General features: G+C 49.9%; 1 protein-coding gene across 1 annotated transcript in view; it reads right to left on the bottom strand.

Annotated features, from left to right (window-relative positions):
* Positions 1-11,424: 11,424 nt before the first annotated feature.
* The window catches only part of LOC114116901 (galectin-9-like), a 30,531-nt gene continuing 20,751 nt past the window's right edge, over positions 11,425-21,204 (bottom strand). Inside the window, exons 5-8 of the mRNA XM_042255450.2 lie at positions 16,298-16,389; positions 14,697-14,901; positions 13,755-13,865; positions 11,425-11,691 (exon numbers count right to left, since the gene is read on the bottom strand). Of these exons, the coding sequence (XP_042111384.1) occupies positions 11,668-11,691; positions 13,755-13,865; positions 14,697-14,901; positions 16,298-16,389 (432 nt within the window). The 3' untranslated portion in view covers positions 11,425-11,667. The remainder of the gene's footprint in view (positions 11,692-13,754; positions 13,866-14,696; positions 14,902-16,297; positions 16,390-21,204) is intronic.

The following is a 21,204-nucleotide window of genomic DNA, read 5'->3' as shown; positions in this document are numbered from 1 at the left end:
CAAGTCGTGTCTGACTCTTTGCAACTCCATGGACTGCAGCATGCCGGGCTCCTCTGTCCTACACTATCTCCTGGAGCTTGCTCAAATTCATGTCCATTGAGTTGGTGATGCAATCTAACCATCTCATCCTCTGTCATCCCCTTCTCCTTCTGCCTCCAATCTTTCCCAGCATCAGGGCCTTTTCCAATGAATGGGCTCTTCGCATCAAGTGGCCAAAGTACTGGAGCTTCAGCCTCAGCACAAGTTCTTCCAATGCATATCCCAGGTTGATTTCCTTTGGGTTTGATTGGTTTGATCCCCTTGCTGTCCAAGGGACTCTCAAAGAGTCTGCTCCAGCACACAGTTCAAAAGCATCATTTCCTGGTGTCAACCTTCTTTATGGTCCAACATTCACAACTGTATATGACTACTGGAAAGACCATAGCTTTGACTATGAATATTTGTTGGCAAAGTGGTGTCTCTGCTATTTAAAGTGCTGTCTGGGTTTTTCATAGCTTTCCTTCCAAGGAACAAGCCTCTTTTAACTTCATAGCTGCAGTGACCACCTGCAGTGATTCTGGATCCCAAGAAAATGAAATCTCTCACTGTTTTTCACATTTTCACATTCTATTTGCCATGAAGTGATGGGACCAGAGGCCATGATCTTAAGGTATTTTTATGCTGGATTTTAAGCCATCTTTTTCACTCCTTTCTTTCACTTTCGTCAAGAGGCTCTTTAGTTCCTCTTCACTTTCCTGCCATTAGAGTAGTACCATCTGCCTTTCTGAGGTTGTTATTTCTCCCAGCAATCTTAATTCCAGATTATAATTCATCCAGCCTGGCATATCTCATAATGTACTTTGCATAAAGTTAAATAAGCAGGGTGACAACATACAGCCTTGTCATACTCCTTTCCCAATTTTCAGCAGGTCAGTTGTTCCATATCCAGTTCTAACTGTTACTTCTTAACTCTCATACAGGTTTTTTGGGAGACAGGTAGGGTGGTCTGGTGAGTAAGTAATGAAAGTTGCTCAATCGCTTCGGACTCTTTACCACGCCATGGATTATACAGTCCATGGAATTCTCCAGGCCAGAATACTAGAGTGAGTAACCTTTCCCTTCAGGGGATCTTCCCAATCCAGGGATCGAACCCAGGTCTCTTGCATTGCAGGTGGATTCTTTACCAGCTAAGCCACAAGGGAAGCCCTAAAATACTGGAGTGGGGAGCCTATTCCTTTTCCAGCGGATATTCCCGACCCAGGAATCGAACGGGGGTCTCCTGCAGTGTCGGCGGATTCTTTACCAACTGAGCTCTCAGAGAAGCCCAACGCGATCTGGTACTCTTTAAGAATTTTCCAGGTTGTTTGGTTCCACACAGTCAAAGGCTTAGTATAGTCAGTGAAGCAGAAGTAGGTGTTTTTTCCTCGAATTTTCTTGCTTTCTCTATGATCCAACAAATGTTGGCAATTTGATCTCTGGTTCCTCAGCCTTTTCTAAACCCAGCTTGTATCTGGAAGTTCTCAGCTCACACACCGCTAAAGCCCAGCTTGAAGGATTTTGAGCATACCCTTGCTGGCCTGTAAAATGAGCACAGCTGAGTCACAGTGAGTCCAACCCGAAAAGAAGAGTCCACGGCCCTGCTCCCACTCCACAGAGAGAGGCAACAGCCACATTTGAGGGTCAGTGTATTTTCAGATGGATGGAGACAGTAGGGAGGCATCTCTAAGACCCACTGCCTGGCACAGTTGACCTCAGTAGCCTGGCATCATCGTGCAGTCACTGAGATCCTTTCCCAGGGCCTGGTTCTTGTCTTAAGGAGGTGAGAGGCAGCCCTCAGAGCTCTGTTACTCAAAGTTGCAGACACTACTCTCAGGCTATCCGTTCTCTGCCCTATAGACCATAGGATCTGTTCTCAATGTGTTGGCCACCTCACACTCTCAAGAAACTGACAGTATTGATGAGGTGTTGGAGAAAGGAGGCTTTTGGCACTGTCGGAAACACAGTAAACATGCCTGATCCTAAGGGACTGGTATAAGCTTCTGATGGCTAAAGCTTCTGTTTCAAACACGCATTTTGCATGAACACACTGTCAGCTGAATATCGGCTTCAAGGTAAGCCCCCATGCCTGCCTCACCCATCAAGTTCTCCTTTCTAGAAAACCTTGGGCAACCTAGATAACCATGTGAGTGACCTCACCTGTCTCTTCCTGCCCCTGGTTCTCTCTTCACCACCCCACCCTTGGACTCCAATAAAGCCAGAAGCCCAGTTCTCTGCTCCCTCCCCCTCCACACTGGCCACTGTCCTGCGTGGCCCTCAGGATGTGAGAGTAAGAAGCCCTGTTTTATCCAAGCTTCCCCTTGGTTGTTGCTGAGCTGCATCTTTCAACTGTAGTGGGAACCGTGACATTTGCACCAGGTGAGGAAATGCCTGCGGGGACTCCCGCCAGTAGTAAAGGCCCACGTGAGGGCCCCCAGGTACTCCTGAACTGCCAGCATCTCCACGCACAGTCAGAGACCAATGCCACACAGATTACGGCACGGATGTTGGGGAATGAAGAGACTGTCCTGTATCCTTCTGTGTTCTTCTGGCCAGTTTAAGAACTAAATTGGCACAAGAGAGATTAACAGGAGTTAAATCTAAGAAGAGTTAATTAACACATATATATTGGAGACAGCCAGCAGAATTAGCCCACCAAAACGGTCAAAGCCCTCAGCATAAATAATACCTGCAGCTAAAGACAGAAGAGAATGTTGAGGGTAATGGTTTGGGACTTCATAGGGGAGGAAGAGGATTCACAGACAAGCAAATGTTTGGTGAACAAGTGCTTGCTGGGCTCAGAGTGGACTCTGATCTCTAGGTCCTGCCGGGTTCCCCACCACACCTCCCCCAGGGTCTTTCGGAGATATCACTGGTTAAGGCTCTATTTCTGGAACAGACCTGTTTCTTAACAAAGAATCAGTCTAGGGACTTCCCTGACAGTCCAGTGGTTAAGACTCCAGACTTCCATTGCAGGGAGTGAGGCTTTAATCCCTGGTGGGAGAACTAAGATCCCTCAAGCCACGTACCAACCCCCACGCCCCAACCCTGCCAAAGAAAAAAAGAATCAGCCTAAATGAATCCTCCTGGCAAAACTGGAAAGACACATCAGTGTGACTTCCTAGCCCCATTAGACCTGTGACCTTTCCCCAAAGGGCCAGAGTTTTCCTTCAAAGGGGGAGCACCCCAAACTGGAGCTGAGGCTTCTGACTGTCAAAGTTACCTGGGGCTCCTGTAGGGAAATTAGAATCAGACACCTCAAGCTCAAAGGAGCCTCTGGCACTCTTCATTTATTATCATTGTGTCCCTCTCCTTTGCAAAGCATTTCTAACTTCAAGACTGTATAAATGTGAGCCATTAAGGGGCCATTGCTCTCCTTATCTTAACATATCTAATCCATACCTCAAAGAGCTTTCCTTCAGGACAGATGAAATACTTCCTGTTTTTAAAAGTTTGATAACACCAAAATACAAAAGACATCGGAAAATTTCAACAAAGATGGCACAGATTCCATCGTTGGTGCACAGATGAACCATTTCCCAAACCAGGTAAATAAATTGACCCTACAGAACAAATGAGCTAGTTCCTACTAGGCTGTTTCTACCGCCACAAGAATGAGTTCCCCCGTGAACTGGTTCCAACTCAGAAACAGTCCAACCACAATACCCCTTCTTCAAGGTTCAGTTCAGTTCAGTTCAGCTCAGCCACTGAGGAGAAACTCAGGCCGAGGAGGCAGTCGTCATCACCACCCAGGCAGGTGGAGAAGCAACTGACCATGAGGAACAAACACGCGGAAGAGAGGGTGCGTCCCTGCACCAGACAGAGCTGGATTGTTCAGCTGTGAAGTTGGGGGTGAAGTGGGGCTCTGTGTGCACGTGCCAGGATTATCTGCGTTCAGTTCAGTTCAGTTCAGTCACTCAGTCGTGTCCAACTCTTTGCAACCCCATGAACAGCAACATGCCAGGCCTCCCTGTCCATCAACACCTCCCAGAGTTCACTCAAACTCACGTCCATGTAGTGGGTGATGCCATCCAGCCATCTCATCCTCTGTCGTCCCCTTCTCCTCCTGCCCCCAATACTTCCCCAGGATCAGAGTCTTTTCCAATGAGTCAACTCTTCACATGAGGTGGCCAAAGTACTGGAGTTTCAGCTTTAGCATCTTTCCTTCCAAGAACACCCAGGACTGATCTCATTCAGAATGGACTGGTTGGATCTCCTTGCAGTCCAAGGGACTCTCAAGAGTCTTCCCGAGCATCACAGTTCAAAAGCATCAATTCTTCGGCTCTCGGCTTTCTTCACAGTCCAACTCTCACATCCATACATGACCACTGGAAAAACCGTAGCGTTGACTAGATGGACCTTTCTCGGCAAAGTAATGTCTCTGCTTTTGAATATGCTATCTAGGTTGGTCTTACTTTCCTTCCAAGGAGTAAGTGTCTTAATTTCATCGCTGCAATCACATTTTGCCCTAAGAGTATCATTTTCTGAAAATAAGGAGAAAATGGGTATAGAAATCTGTGTCCAAGATGGAAGCAGAAATATGTGCCTAGAAGTGAGAGGCTTTGGGGCAAGTGGCGGCTCCTTAGAGGCCGTCCTGTGTCTGCTCAGCTGGGAAAGGGGACAGCTGGAGAGGACAGGTGACACTGAGGGCACAGGAACAGATTTGGTGTCCAAAAGGGAGACAGAATAAACATAGCTCTCCAAGAACAGGGACCTCAGTGTGCGTGTCTTTCCCTCAGTGGAGGCTGGTGTGTGTCTAGGAAGCCCTCTTCTTCCCCATTCCAGGAAGCCCTCAGTCAGCCCACGTGCCCAGCCTCTTGGGACGCCGAGGCAGGGAGAGGCTCCTCCTGCAGCGTCGGGCCCAGCACACGGTGAGCACAGAAACCGCCTGCCCTGGGGCCGTCCCCTCTTTGCCTGTCTCCTCCTGCAGGGCTCTCTCTGTGGGCTCCTCTTTTCTCCAGGCCCGGGGAATTAAGGCACCTCGCTCCTCAGCCACTTTCCATCCAGGGGCCTTGAACAAGTGGATTCCACCTCTATGAGGCTCAATTTTACACGGATGACATGGAGTGATAAGGGTTTAAACCAGCTGGCCCCAACCTGTGTGGGAAAGAGACTGGTTTTGTGGAAGATTATTTTTCCAAGGACAAGGGGATGTGAGTGATGGGGAGTGGCTGTAAATACAGATGAACTTTTACTAACTTGCCTGCCATTCACTGCCTGCTGTGTGGCCCAGTTCCGAAGAAGCCCTGGACCAACACTAGTATGTGACCTGGAGGTGGGGGACCCTTGGTTTAAACAAGGCATCCTGTGATGGGGCCTCCACACAGGAAGTCAAAGGCGCAGAAGGAAGCCCTCTGCAGCCCACAGTGCAGGGCACCCAGCTCCCCCAACTCCTGAGGTGGCCCCTTCTCATACTCCCTTGGCCTGCCCTGCCTTGCTCTCTTGCCCCTCAGACAGCAGACACGTCCTCAGGAGGCCTTCCCTCTGCGCCCAGTCTCCTAACAACTCTAAACACTTTCAGACCTCCTGCAGTGGGCCAGACACCATTCAGGCTCTTGCAGTCTTCATTCAAGCTTGCTTTGTCTTTCCCCCAGATCTGGGCAGGAACTCCAGGATTAACCCCATTATATAGATGCAGAAACTGAGGCTCAGAGAGGGAAAGTAACTTGCTTGAGGTCATCCAACTAGTCGATGGTTCAGCACAGAGAGGCCATCTATAAAGTATGTCCCTTGCTGCCCTGCTGGCTTGTTACCCACCCCAGAAGCCCTGCTCCCTTCATGCAAAACAACCATCATTTTCCCAGTTCTTACTTAGCACAGCAGAGGCACCCACAGTGAGCTCAGTAAATGTATGTCAGATGAAGGAATCCTGGGGATGCTCACCAGCTGCCGTCCTAAGCAGCACCCAGGAGATGGTCACGGAGAAGTTGTGTCTGCCCTTCTGTGTTCTTTTTAGGTTGCTGCTCCCCTCCTCTCTCACCAGCAGGAGTTGTTTTCTTAGAGCCCCAGAGCTGCTTCCTGTCCACTGGGATGCACCCCACCACAGCCCTGGAACTTCCTGGTTTCTGTAAGGAGACTGTGTGTCCACAAGGGCCATCTATCCACCACCTCTGTGGGCACAGTCGCTTTACACACTGGCCAGGAAGACCACTGCGCCCGGAGAACTTAAAAATGTATAGAAACCAAAGCAACTGGACTATTACCCAATAGGGGAGGATCCAGGAGATGATGTAGGTTTAGAAACAGGGAGAAAGGTAGGGAGGGGAGGAGAGGGTGGAAGTGGGTGCTCCTCACCCAGGGCCCTTTCCCCTCTCCTCGCCTCCTGTGATCTGCACTGAGATCCAATAGTGCATAGAGGTTCATGTCGGCTCAGAGATCCTGACCACACTCATACTGCAGGGAGCTTCTAGACGTTACTGTTCCTGAGAACGTGGCTGTCTCTTGCGGGTCCAGACAGAAACAGAGCTGCTTGGTGGGGCCCGGGCAGCTGGGTGCTATGGTGCACTGGGTGGAGGTTGTGCTGGGAAGGCCTGGTTATACCCATTTTCCAGATAGGGAAACTGAGGCTCAGAGTGTTTAAAGGTCATTCCTAAAGTCACACAACTCATTAGTGATAGCCTGAGCCATATGAGGCTTCTTGGGTCCTCAGAAAGGGATATGTTCCCCCTAAAATTCTATTCCTCACATAAAAACCTAGTCATGGAGGGATGTCCCTGGTGGTTTAGTGGTGAGGACTCTGTGTTTCCCCTGCAGGGGTGATGGGTTCAATTCTTGGTCAGGGAACTAAGAACATGCATATAGCATGGCTCAGTCAAAAAAAAAAAAAAAGAGAGAAAAGAGAAAGAAAGCAGTATATGATCAGATGGAAAGAATGTGTTATAAATATCGATAGAAAACCTCATCATGATGGTACCTTTTCATCTTGTTTAATGATGCCCCAGGAGCTTCTGACGCCTCCTCTCTAAGAATTTCTCTCTCCCTTCTTTTCTCTTCTCTCCCTTCCTTCTGGGCTCTAGACTGGGAGCAGAGAAGATGTAGACATTCTAGAACTTTCTGAATGACATGGAGGTGGGTCACTGTGTGGAATAAATGTCTCTAATTGGATCAGGCACCTTGTTAAAGGAAATGATTGACTAAAACAGTGACTAGGATCAGCTGGGTAGCAAAGTGGGGTAGAAAGGAAACACATAGCTTACCTGAAGTCAAGCGGGACCCCGCTGTGTGCTCGAGACAGGGCCCTGGGTTCCAGCCTGGAAGAGCAGCTGAGGGTCCTACAGGCACCAAGTGGGGAGCAGGGGAGCAGGTGCCCCAGGGCCACACACGGGTCTGCACCTCTCTCCCTTCTGGCTCTTGCCTGGGTTCTCAGAATTTGCAAAGGCTGACTTCTCTGAGATGTTCTCATAGACGGAGCCCACTTGCCCCATGCATCTACTCTCTGACCCCACTAGATTCCTGAGTCAACTAGAATATGACTGGATTTAAGGGGAAGATGACACGCTAGGAACAGAAAGGAGGAAAAGAAGGAGAGATTCTTTACAATCCTCTTCAAAACCCGGGATATGGGAAATTTTTCCTCATTGACTGGAATACGAAGCAACTGGAACTCATTCACCACAGGTTGGAGTGTAAAATACAACAGCCTTGGAAACTTGGTGGATTATAATAAAGTTAACCCTCTACCTCTCCTATGTCCTGGCTCTTCTGCTCCTAGATATTCACCAAAGAGAGATCAGAACAGATGTACATGTGCTTAACAGGTTCACTCGTCACAGCACCTCACTGGAAACAACACCACTGTCTAAAACAGGAGAAGGGGAACAGTGAATGCTCTTTCAAACCCTTGGGCTATAGGCCACCAGGCCCTCCGCCTGTGGATTTATTGAGGCAAGAATATTGATACCGGTTGCCATTCTCTCCTCCAGGGGATCTTCCCAATTCAGAGATCCAACCCATGTCTCCTGGGTCCCCTGCGTTGGCAGGCAGATGCTTTACTACTGAGCCACCTGGGAATTGCCTGCTATGGACTAGCCCTCAGCAAGAAAATGGGACTGAGAATAAAGGCAAGTCTTCAGTGAACCTCACCGTTGAGCACAAGAGCCAGACACAAGTGAGCACACACTGGGAGCATTCTGATCACAGAAAATCCAGAAACGGGTCAGAAAAGCAATGGCTTATGAGGGGCACCACATGGGAGGGACCCGAAGGAGTCATCTGCGTGCTGGGAATGTCCTGGAGCTTGACCTGGATGGTGGTCATACAGTTGTTTACAGCATAAAAACTCATCCAGCAGACTAGGGTCTGTGTGTTTACATGGACCGCACCTCAATAAAGTACTGTTTAAAAAACACCACAGGCCAAGTGCAGTGGCACAGTGCGTGAGAATCCACCTCACCATGCAGAGAAGGCAGGTTTGATCCTTGGTCCTGGGAGACTCCACATGCGGTGCCACGATTACTGAGCCCAGGTTCTAGAGGCCACTTGCTGTAAATACTGAATCCCACACCCCTAAGCCAGGCTCAGCAATAAGAAACCATACATGGCACTGAAGAAGCCCCCACTTGCTGAAACTAGAGAAAGCCAGTGCAAAGCAACGAAGAATAAGCAAGGCCAAAGGAAAATAAGTGAGTGAACTTTTAAAAATTGAGAAGCCACCCCAAAACTCTCAGAGCCCAGGGAGAAACAGGGACAGCTCGAGGTCAAGAAGACATGCACTGTGACATCTCCAGGTGATTTGGAAGTGAGTCACAGTGAGTCCAGCCCAAAAAGGAGAGCCCAGGTGCCTCTGCTCCAGCCATGTAGGGAGAGCCTACTGAAAACCCAAAGGCCAGTGGGTTTTTGGATGAATAAAGACCGTAAGGAGGTGTCTCCAAGACCCAGTGGCTGGCACAGCTGACCTCAGCAACCTGGCATCACCGTGTGTGCAGTCACTGAGACCTTGCCCAGGACCTGGCTTGAGGTGAGAGGCAGCCCTCGAGCTCTGTTATTTAAAGCCCAGACACTTGTCTGAGGTTCTCTGTTCTCTGCACTGTAGACCATGGGATCTGTTTTGAATATGTCGGCCACCTCACCCTCTCAAAGAGCCAAAAACTGACAAGTGTGGATGAGGACAAGGAGAAAGGAGGCCTTTTGTGCTGTTGGTGGGATGCTACACGGTGAGGCTGTGATGGGAAACACAGTGTACGTGCTTGACCCTAAGAGACTGGCATTAAGCTTCTGATTGCTAAAGCGTCCATTTCAAAGACACTCGTCTTTTGTAAACATGGTGCCAGCTGTGTGACAGCTTCGAGATAAGCCACCACGCTTGCCCCATCCATCAAGTTCTCCTTTCTAGGAAACCCTGGGCAACCTAGAAAACTGTTTGAGTGACCCCACATGTCGCTTCCTGCCCCATGGTTCCTGCGTAACCATCCTACCTTTGGACCCCAATAAAAGCAGAACCCCAACCTGTGCTCTCACCCCCTCCTTCCCACTGGCCACTGTGCTATGTGGCCCTTAGGGCTTGAGAGTAATAATCCTCGTTTTTTTCAAAGCTACCCGATGGTTGTTGCTGAGCTGTGTCTTGAAGTCGTGATAAGGACAACAGGGGCCCATCTGGCCACAGTACTAGCTCCAGCTGCCCTAATATCTTTGGGGCTCCATGAGGAGTAAGGACCCACGTGGGTGCCACTGGCATCCTGAACAGAGAGCATCACTGTGCATAGTCTGAGACCGACCCTACAAAACAGTACGGATGTTCCTTTAACAACTAAACACAGAATTACCATCTGGTCCAGCAATTCCACGTCTGGGCCAGATGGGAAAGAATCTGCCTGCAATGCAGGACACCTGGGTGTGATCCCTGGGTCAGGAAGATCCCCCGGAGAAGATCATGGCAACCCACTCCAGTACTCTTGCCAGGAGAATCCCACGGACAGAAGAGCCTGGCAGGCTACAGGCCATAGGGTCGCAAAAAGTCAGACACAACTGAAGCAACTTACCAAGCCAGCAATTCCATGTCTGGCTATATAGCCTAAAGAACTGAAAGCAGAGGCTTGATGAGAGATGTGTACACCCATGTACCTGGCATTATTTACAAGAGCCAAGAGATAGAAGCAACACTGGTGTCTATCGATGGATGACTAGATAAACAAAATGAGGTCTATTCATACAATGCAATATCATTCAGCCCTAAAAACGAAGTGAATTCTGCCACAAGTTTCAACATGAATGTTGGGGAATGAAGAAGTTTTCCTCTACCCTTCTAGGTTCTTCTGGCGGGTCTAAGATCAGATTGACATGAGACACAATAAAAGGAAAACAATCTAACAAAGGTATAGTAACACTTGCACACATAGGAGAGACCCAGGGGAACTACCCACCAAATGGTCAAAACCATCACTTTAAATACCACCTCTAGCTAAAGTCACAAGAGGACGTTGAGGGCAATGGTTTGGGACTTCAAAGATGACGAAGGCTACTCACAGAAAAGTCAGTGTTTGGTATGTCGTGTTTGGGATGTCGTGTTTGCTAGGTGCAGAGTGGACTCTGATCTCCACACCTCGCTGTGTTCTTCTGTAAATATCACTGCTCACGGCTCTATTTCTACAACAGGTCCTTTGTCTGCATTCTTTGCTGCAGTTGCTCAGTTCTGTCGCTCAGTCGTGTCCGACTCTTTGTGACCCCATGTTGCGGTGGAGGTAAAGGAAAAATTTTGTGTCTTCAGTTTCTAGAGAAGAATCAGCCTAAATGAATACTCAGGCCAAAGTGACACATGTAGGGGTGGCAACCTAGGCTCCCCTGCACTCTCTAAGTTTCGGTCTTTCCTCATCTGTGTGATGTAGCTAATCACGGGCCTCCTTTGATATGACTGTCGTGAGCACTGGCTGAGCTGAGGCTTGGAGGGCACTTAGTCTGACTACAACTCACCAAACTCACTCCCAGTTATCTTCTACCTTCTGATTTGGAATCACTAAGAGCAAAAACTTCCCTTTAATCTCCTTGAGAGGGACTGTACCAGATCATCCCAGCTGCATGGATGACAGTCAAGCTCGGGAATCTTGGATATATGTCTCAGGACTGAAGAAGACCCCACATGGCACCTGGTCCTGTCCAAGTGATGGAGACCAGAATCAAAGTGAGGATGAAGCGCAGTAGATGACGTTCAGGTTGGCTGCCTTTGCCCGAGAGAATCGATCAAGTCTTCACACTTTAACTAAACATGACAGCCTTTCTTCTTCTTTTCCTTTCTTTTTCTCTGCCACTGACTAGGAAAGATAAAGCCCCACTCTGTAACCCCCCATACATTGCTAAAGAAAGGAATCTTTCAGCTGAATGTATCATCAGAATTTCCAGTCCATCCATCACTATTAGGTTTACTTCCACTCAGTACGACTCATCCACGCACAGTAAAACCAACCTACTGACAAAGGCTTATGATGAAGGAAAGTGCAGCATTTATTGCAGGTTCCAGGCAAGGAGCCCAGGCAGCTTAAAAACCCCAAATTCCACGATGACTTTCAGGTAAATGGTCTTAAACACAGGGTGAGGGTGAGGGTGAGGGGTGTGTGATCAGCTCAAGGATGTCTTCTGATTGGTTGGTGGTGACGTAATCGGGAGCCATATCATCAAGCTTCTGGGTTCTATGACCGTGTAAGCAATACACAGTGAACATCTTCAACATGGTAGCGGATTACATATCTGTAAAACAGCATCAAGAATTTGGTTCAGAATACTGTCGATAGCTCTTGCTTCTGTTGCTGCTGCTAAGTCACTTCAGTAGTGTCCGACTCTGTGTGACCCCATAGACAGCAGCCCACCAGGCTCCCCCGTCCCTGGGATTCTCCAGGCAAGAACACTGGAGTGGGTTGCCATTTCCTTCCCCAATGCAAGAAAGTGAAAAGTGAAAGTGAAGTCTCTCAGTCGTGTCCGACTCCTAGCGACCCCATGGACTGCAGCCCACCGGGCTCCTCCATCCATGGGATTTTCCAGGCAAGAGTACTGGAGCGGGGTGCCATTGCCTTCTCCCTATAGCTCTTGAGGAGGAACTAAAGGTCCTTGATGGTGTCTAATGTTAACCTATTATCACTTTGTTTTACTTGACTGTTACCCTTTGCTTCTGCATTTGCTGAACTTCAATTTTATCCTTGGAATTTGGGGAAGGCCTAGGAGGCTGAAGATTTATAACCCTCATGGGTCAGAGGGCTGTCCCAGGATGCCCCCACAGGGTCCTGCTGGGTGACACATGTCAGAGGGATTAAGCAAACGGTCATGGCCATGGAGACCACACCAAGGGTGAACAAAGCTGTGGGGACTCTACATCGGTACTGAGAGTGATGCTCATGCCTTACATTCTGATTATATCTCTTAGTTAGGCTGAGACTTTGCTACAAAGCGGGGCAAAGTTAAAGAGAAAACCACAAGTTCAAAATGGCCTCACTTTTGTTGAAGCCCATGACACCAACCCTAGGTGTAACACCTGACCTGACTGTAGCTTTGACCTTCCCCAGGAATGTAGTCTTAATCAGCCAGTCTGGAATTTTCTAGTCAGCATCCTTGAGGTAATCAGTCTCCTGGGACCTCTCCATCTTCAGGAGGAAGAAGAAATCTACCTGACCTCTTTTGCTAAACAGTGGTGAAGTATACATCACGTAAAATTGACCATCTTCAGTGTACTCACTCAGACTGTAAAGAATCCACCTGCAATGTGGGAGACCTGGGTTTGATCCCCGGGTTGGGAAGATCCCCTGGAGGAGGGCATGGCAACCCACTCCAGTATTTTTGCCTGGAGAAGCTCCATGGAGAGAGGAGCCTGGCGGGCTCCAGTCCATGGGGTCGCTACGAGTCGGGCATGACGGAGCAACCAGGCACACACACGAGTGTGCCTACAGTCCAGTGTCCACTCCTGTGGTTGCGCAAAAGTCACCACCATCCAACTCCAGAACCTTTTCATTTTGCAAAATTGGTCCTGACCTTTTAGATGTTGCTAACACACTCAAAAGGCACCCCACTCCAGTACTCTTGCCTGGAGAATCCCCTGGACGATGGAGCCTGGTGGGCTGTAGTTCATGGGGTCGCTAGGAGTTGGACACAACTGACCGACTTCACTTTCACTTTTCACTTTCATGCATTGGAGAAGGAAATGGCAACCCACTCCAGTTATTCTTGCCTGGAGAATCCCAAGGACGGGGGAGCCTGATAGGCTACCGTCTATGGTGTCACACAGAGTCAGAGACGACTGAAGTGACTTAGCAGAACACATTCAAAAATTATAATACACAAGAAGGTCAAATAAACCCAGGAATGGCCTTGGAAAGGATATACTGTGCCCTTCGATGTGTATGGTCTCATTGAACTGACACAATGGCCTGTGGGGTGGCCGATCGTGCTCATTCCACAGATGAAGAGACTAAGGCTGGGAGAGGTGAAGTCGCTCGTCTAAGACTCCCCAGCCGATGAAAATGGCAGAGTTGGGGATCTGAGCTGGATTCAGTTTGATTCCAGGTTCTTTCTAGAAGCCCAGGGCCTCCTCACCAGGGGGATGACAGAGAGTGACAGAGACAAGAAGCCTACTAGTCCAGGATGCTGAGCGGGTGCCCCAGACAGAGACAGCGACAGAAGGACAGACTGGGGCAGCCAGAGGTGTGAACCCAGAACCACCTGGAGATGGGGCTGGCTGGCACCTTGGGTTCACACAGCAGGACCCCCAAGGGGACGGGGCCCCACACCCAGCCCCTGGGGACGAGTGCTGGGTGGAGTCTCACCTGGAAGCTGATGTAGGACACGTGCATGCAGCCGCAGATGGAGATGGCGTTGACTTGGTTGAAGGGCACACGGTGTACATAATCCAGGAAGAGGCTCCCATTCACTGTCACCTGTTGAGATGAGCACACATGGCAGGAGGGCGTCCAGGACCAGGTGGGGGCACACCCGTGCTGCTGGGACCCCTGCTTCCAGTCATTCAGACCTGCATCTAGTTCTTACATCAATCCCCTGTAGGTCAGGGCAACAGCCTGCAGAGCTGTGCCGGTTGCAGGAACATGCTCGGGACCTGAAGTGCATCGAAGGGCAACCTCCACCTGACTCTAGTCCTTGGCTTCTTCATTCTTCTGGTGTGTGTTTATCACAGTGGGTCTGTCTTTCTAGTCTCAGCTCTCCTGTGGTGTTATTGAAATATACATGCAAATGTCCATGGGGAGCAGAGAAGTGATGTCAGGTTGTGTGATGAGGGGGTGGGGACATTCATGTTCACACAGAGAAAAAAGACACAGATGTGCTCAGCTCCCCTCCCATCTCCCCAAGCTCAGAGACACCGCTCTGCTTGCAAAACCAATGTGCAATGCCAGGCGGAACTAAGTCTTTAATAACATCTGGACAAATGCAGCAACAAGGTAACAGGAAAACACATATTCCCAGGGACCTGGAGTGGAAGAAGGGCCACGACAGAGAAATGGAAATAACTTGGACTGAAGGACCCAGGAGGCCAAGGAGCATCACGGTGACTTCTCCAGTGCTTACTTCCAGAGTGAAAGAAGCAACAGGTGAAGGTGTGTAAGGAGGTGAACGTGTGTAAGGAGACTGCGGCCTTACAGGAAACAGTCCTCTTCTCTGTACAAAGTGTTGCTCACATGACTATTTAAAGGCTGCTCACAGCACCTTATGTGGGGGCGGAACAGACAGCTGAAGAGAGGAGAGTTCCCACTCACCTTGAACGAGGACCTGTCTACATCGAAGCAGATCTCAAATTCACTCCCCTTCTGGAAGGGCATCTGCATCTTCTTCTCCTCCAACCCCCAGTTTCCTTGCTGCCTCGTGTTGCAGACCACATATCCGCCTCCATCAAACCGAGGGTTGAAGTGGAAGGCAATGTTGTTCGTGTCACTGATGCCCGTCTGAAAGTTCACTGAAAACCTAGGTCAAGGAAAATCAGACAGTATCCTGGCTTACTGCCAAGGGTATGAACAGGAGGTGCTCACTCTGACGGACATCGTCTGGGAGCCTGCATACAACCTGCGTGGCTGGTTGGTACCCATCCCTAGTCTCGTCCCATCCCTTTGGTTCACCGAATTTGCACTGTGTGTTTTGTGCAGTTATCACATTTTGCCCTTACCGTGTGGTCTTCTAAAAGTAAGGAGGAAATGGGTAAAGAAATTTGTGTCCAAGATGGAAGTAGAGGAATGTGCCTAGAAGTGAGAGGCTTTGGGGCCAAGTGGTGGCTCCCTGGAGGGCAGCCTGTGTCTCTGAAGTTGGGAAAGAGGACAAATGGAAAGAACAAGTGCATTGATGGGACACCTACAGAGATGGTGTCTAAAGGGGAGACCCAGAAAAAACCCTAGGGCTCTGGGCATGGGGACCTCAGAGTGTGTGTGTCCCTTATCAGAGGGTGTCGTGTGCCCACCTGACCTGACAGAGGTCAGCAGGCCTGCACCCTGACCCCAGATCAGCCCCGTTTGTCATCTGCAATGCCCCAGGACCATGCTATCCTCACACTGCCCCATGCACCAAAGGGGTGACTGCATTCCTTCAGGGATGACAACTGAAACGGCCCAAGGACACCCCTAAATAAGTATCTCTTGTTCCCATCTCACCTCAGAGGAAGCCCCTCACCATCTCCACCTCTTTTGGATATAGCTGAAACTATCAGGTGAGGAGGGAAAACAAAAGGAGCCTCCAAGGGGCCTAGCTCACCAAAGGGATGCAGCAAATCCTTGTTCTGCTCTTTCCCAGATGGAGCTCATGCCTGTCCCCCAACCAACGTCCAGCCTGAATTATCCAATGAGCATCTATCCCCCAACATCTTGCCTGAACTCAGCCCCAGTGTGGTTCCCAGTCTGCTTCTCGGGGTCACTCAGGCTCCCAGCTAACACACAGCAGTCAGACGGCACGTCTGGCTCCCATGCCATCACCACAGAACCGGGCTCCACCCCACACCCACGGGTGGCCCTCAGTGGACATTCTCCCAGCAGAGTGCTCTGTGTGCTTGTTTACCTGTGGTTTCTTTGGCCTCATGGCTCGAGCTCTGGGTCATTGTATACGAAGTTCAGTCCCAGAACTCCACCTCTGGGCTGGCCTGCTTCCCTCCCTAGACCGTGAGCCTCATTCCCCCTGTCTCTGCGGAGTCTGGTTAATGGTGCCCTGGATGCTACAGGTAGGTGGTAGGGGGCGCTGAGCATTGTTGGCAGGCCGGGCCCTTGCCATCCCCTGAACTGGGTGGGGGCAGCTTGGAGGATACTGTGTGGACCATCTGAGCTGACAGCACCCTGGTTCACTCAGGGCTGAGGCCAAGAGAGACAACTATCCCCCATACCTGTTTTCGTCTGTGGAAAGAACACGCCCCATGAAGGTGACCTTGTGTGCATCCTGGAGACCCCCTTCGATCCTCCCAGTGAAGGGAACAGGCTGTGGAGAGGAGACAGTGGTCAGTTGGCCTGCCTCCTTCTCTCCATCCTCTCCAGCCCTGGCTGGGGCTGGCCTGGGTGTGGGGCAGCAGCCTAGGGACCCAGTGCAGCCACGAACAGGACAGAAGAAGCCTCAGCTCCACAGACCTTCCAGCCCTGGAGCGAGGAAGTGACACAGATATTCTGAGGTTGGGAGAAGGAGCCCCTCAGGCTCTGAGAGGAGGTGACAGGGTCAGATTGGCAGCTGACAAAGGAGGAAGTGGCGAGTCCACAGCCCTGAGATGGGAAGGAACCAGGGGAGAGAGGGGGGTGACTGGACCCCAAGCCTAGCTACTGCTAAAGACCCAAGTCCTGGCTGGGGACTCAGGGGTCCACCATGGACCAAAGAGACCCACCCACCTGTTCTCGAGGATAAACCTTCTGCTCAGCTGAGCAGGCCAAGAAGAGGTAGGTCATCCTCCCCGTCCTGCCCACCCCACCCAGAGAACAATGTTGACCTTGACCTTTGCCCCCGCACAGCCTCAGAAAGTGCCTCTTCCCGGGTGCTCTCTGCAGCCAGGGGCAGCCCCCTTTCTGCTCCTGCTCCTGGGCTCCCATCCTTCCTCCAGGCAGGGAAGCCTCCCAAGTCGTCGCTGGCGTCTCCACACACCTGTTCCCCATCACCTTGTCATGTTCTCTTTCCTGAGCCTCTTTAAGCACCGAGGCGTATGGTGAAGATGCTTGATTTTAGAGCCAGGCATCCTTCAGGTTGGAATCCTGATTCTGCTGTTCATTACCTGAGTGGCCTTGGGAAGCTTATTAAACTTCTCCCTGCCTCAATTTCTTCATCCATGAAATGAGAACAAGTCCCAGCTTCTGGGTGACTTTGATGATTAATGAGAAAATATCTGTGGGGAGAGACTGGCGCATCCTTCCAGAATGCTTTTTATCTAACATGGTTGTACAAACTGCCTTCAACTCAGCTCTGTCTCCAAGTCAATTTTCCATTTTCACACTGTTGAAGTATTTTCTACCTTCTCCTCTAAGCAATATTTTACAAAGATTAAATGCTTACAGGACCCAGGCAGGTGATTTGCGTAGTTGAGCTGGCCAGGTAGGGGACAGTCGGGAGTGGTGGAGACTGTAGCAAAGGAGGCACCATCCCCCTCATCTAAAGAGCAGTGTCCACTCGGCTGTGACCCGATCACCTTCCAGGCCCGGGGCTGTCAGAGCTTCCAAGTCTTCAGGAGGAGACAGAAATCTGAGCTTTTCCTTCTGTAAAACTTTCTCATTTGAGGGGCGAAATGCTCTGAAAAGGATTGTAGTAGGTTTCCTTTGCTATAAGAGACATATAATGAAATATTTGCATTGCATTGATATATCTAAATTTTCTTCAAAGCAATCCTGGGGTGGAAAGGAAAGTTGAGCTGGGCAGAAATAAAGCAGATAGTCCATGAGTTGAAACTGAGTGACTGGTATGTGTGGATTATGATACTAATATCTCTGTATTGTACTTTCTCTTTGGCAATGAGTTAAAACACTGTCTGCAGGCCAAACAAAAAACAATGTGCACCAGGTCAATTCAGTCCTAGTCCATGTCCTTCAGTTGTAGGATCACCCAGGATCCAGGGAAGCCCCTCTGAGCCCAGTGTGCACAGCTGGCCCTGGGAGATACCCGTTGATGCCAGAACCCCATTCAGGCTGTACTCCTGGACCTTGGGTAGAGGTGTCTTTTGTGGCCCGCAGTTCTGGTCTGAATTCTGCCATTAAAAACTTTGGTGACATTAAGCAAATCACAACGTCTCTGCATCTCTGAGTTCTTTCTGTCAAAATCCATGTCAGTGATTTTGGAGAAGTAGAATCAGCCTACCACAGGCTGACTAGCATGGTGCTCTTGCCTGAATCCCCTCATTTGTTGGAGTTTGAAATCCCCCTAAGAGCCTTTCTCACCATTAGGAGAGACAAGGCTGAAAAAGTACCCACCTGGCAGCATGGGCTCCTCCCTCAAGCACATTCACACTAAGGCATAGAGTGGTAGGAGGGGTCCTCAGGGCTCAGAAGGAAGGCAGGATGGAGGAAGCCCAGTGTGGATCATGGGGGCGGGCAGTACAGGTTAATCTTAAGGAACGATTCCCCCAAAAAAAACTTCATGAGATTTTAATGTCTTAAATGGTGCCCTCACATTCTGAAACACAAGATGATTTCAAATTGAGTATAATCCGAAGACAAGATTACTCATTACTGCGTTCTAATAGCAGAGAATTGGAAATGAATTCAGAAGTCCACCAGGAAGACAATGGTGAAATTAATTATGGTATTTCCACACAACAGATTCTAGGGAGAGTTAACAAGAAAAATGGAAGAAGGGACCACTTTGAGAACTGATAAGTAATATTGCCCTCTGTATTATTTTTCAAATGAGTAGGAGTGGCTATATACATATATTTACTTATTATAAATAAAACTTTTCTGGAAAGATTCAAAGAAACTGCTAGTATTTATTGACTCCAAGAAGGTTATGGTAGACAGTAGTTACACCCTCTTCCTTTTCCCACCAAAAATGTCTACATTATAATTCCTAGAAGGTGTGAATATGTTACTTTACCCAGCAACAGGGACTCTGCAGGTATGAATAAGAATCCTGAGATTGGGGGGGGGGGGGGGGGGGGGTTATCTGGAATATCTGCGTGGGCCCAATAGTCACAGGGTCTGCAAAGAGGGAGGCAGAGGAGGAGAGTCAGCTGTAGGAGACGTGACAGCAGAAGCAAGAAGCTGCGGCTTTAGAGAAGGAGGCAAGTGAAGAGTTCCCTGGGGGTCCAGCAGCGGTTAAGTATCTGCCTCCAATGCAGCCATTGAGAGTTAGATCCCTGGTTGTGGAACTAAGATCCCACATGGGCCACAGCTAGAGAGCCCACGGGCCACAATGAAGATGCCTTGTGCCGCAATTGAGACCTGATACAGTCAAAAAAAAAAAAAAAAAAACGCAGGAGGAGGAAGGGCCCACAAGCCAAGGCAAGTGGGCAGCCTCTGGAAGTTGGAAAAAACAAGGACACATTCTCCCCTGAGGCTCCAGAAGGAAAAACTTTGCTGACATTGGATTTTAGATTTCCAACCTCAGAACTGTAAGGAAATACATTCATATGCTTTAAGCCTGGTGTGGCCGAAGACCCCTCTGTGCATGCGTGTGTGTGTGTGATCTTAGCAGGAAAGACCAGCACAGGCCTTTGCTTCCTCTGACCCAGCAAGATGGGTTTTTATGTTGGATTTATAGCCTCACAGATTATGCTGGCCTCCCAACTCCCTGTGCTGGCAGCTCTGATGTCACCAAGTCTCGTGACCTGTCTATAGTTGTGCTTTTGATTCCAAGGATTAGAGAGTAAAAACATGTCATCAGAGTAATAAACTGGTTGAAACTGGAAGCGGCTCTGGGTCCCCCATCTGATGGAGAACAAGACCCAAGTGACACATCCTGACTCAGACCACCGTGGAGGCACCCACCAGGCAGCCCAGCTTCCTCCAGCCCCACCGGGAGCCCTCACTAGACGGGCTGAAGGGCACTGGTCATTGCACAGAGCACACAGGCCACGCCAGAGCTCTGGGGGAGGTGGGCTTGAGTGGGGACCAAGCAGCTCCCCAGCACCTGATGCCCCATGCACCCCTCCCCATGAATGGCTCTGTCAGCCCACCTGCCCAGCCTCTCAGGAACCTGAGCCCAGGAGAGGCTCGTACTGCAGGGCCAGGCCAGGATGCCGTGAGCTAAGAAAGTCCTAGGACCCAAGCTGCCGCCTGCCTGCCTCCTCCTCCCCCAGGGTACTCTCTGTGGACAACCCCTTCCCCCAGGATGGGGGAAATCAAGACACCTCCCTCCTCAGCCCTTATCACCTAGGAACCTTACAAGTGGCCTGCACCTCTGTGAGCCTTAGTAATACATATATGTTGTGGAGATGATAAGGGTTTAAACCAGCTGTCCCAATCTTTTTGGCACCAGGGACTACTTTCACGGAGACAATTTTTCCAAAGCTGGCCAGATGTGAGCGATGGGGAGTGGGTATAAATACAGATGGAGCGTCACTAGCTCATGAGCTGCTCACCTCCTGCCATGCAGCGCACTGCCTACCAGGCCATGCACAAACACCAGTCCATGCCTGGAGGTGGGGACCGCGGGATTAAACAAGGCTGCCTATGACAAGACCTCCACATGGGGGGTAAAAGTGCCCAGAAGAAAGCCCTTTGCACCTCACAGTGCTGGGGCAGCCTGCTCCCCCCTCCTGGGACAGTCTTTCTCAAACACCCTTGACCTGCCCTGGCTAGCTCTCTCAACCCTCAGATGCCAGATATCTCTTCAGGAGGTCTTTCCTCCTGCGCTCAGACTCCTAAAAATTTTAAACACTTTCAGAGCCCCCCACAGTGGGCCAGACACCTTTCAAACTCTCTCAATGTGCTACCTTGCTTGATCCTTAGCCGAGCTCTGGGTGGTGACTTGATTATTCCCATTATAGTCAAGCAGAAACTCAGGCCCAGGGAGGTAAAGTAACTTGCTTGAGGTCAACCAGTTAATAAATGGCTGAACCCAGGGAGGTCATCTTCCAAGTAAGTGCCCTGAAGTGCCATGTTCCATTGTTATCCTGCCCGGAAGATGTTTATCCTCCTTCATGTAAAAATAAAATGAAAATTCACTTTTCTATTTATTACTTAGACTCTTCTTCCCCCACTGAGCATCCAGAACAGGAGAGAGATCAGGAGGAAGCTCAGGAAACATTTGTCCCACGCACAAATCCTGGTGCCCCCTGGCCTTGAGCGGCACCGAGGAGATGGGCACAGGCAGAAGTGGGGGCAG

The sequence above is a fragment of the Ovis aries genome, chromosome 11, assembly GCF_016772045.2.
Source record: "Ovis aries strain OAR_USU_Benz2616 breed Rambouillet chromosome 11, ARS-UI_Ramb_v3.0, whole genome shotgun sequence".
In the NCBI taxonomy this organism is placed as follows: domain Eukaryota; kingdom Metazoa; phylum Chordata; class Mammalia; order Artiodactyla; family Bovidae; genus Ovis; species Ovis aries.
This window is presented reverse-complemented; position numbering and strand designations above follow the sequence as displayed.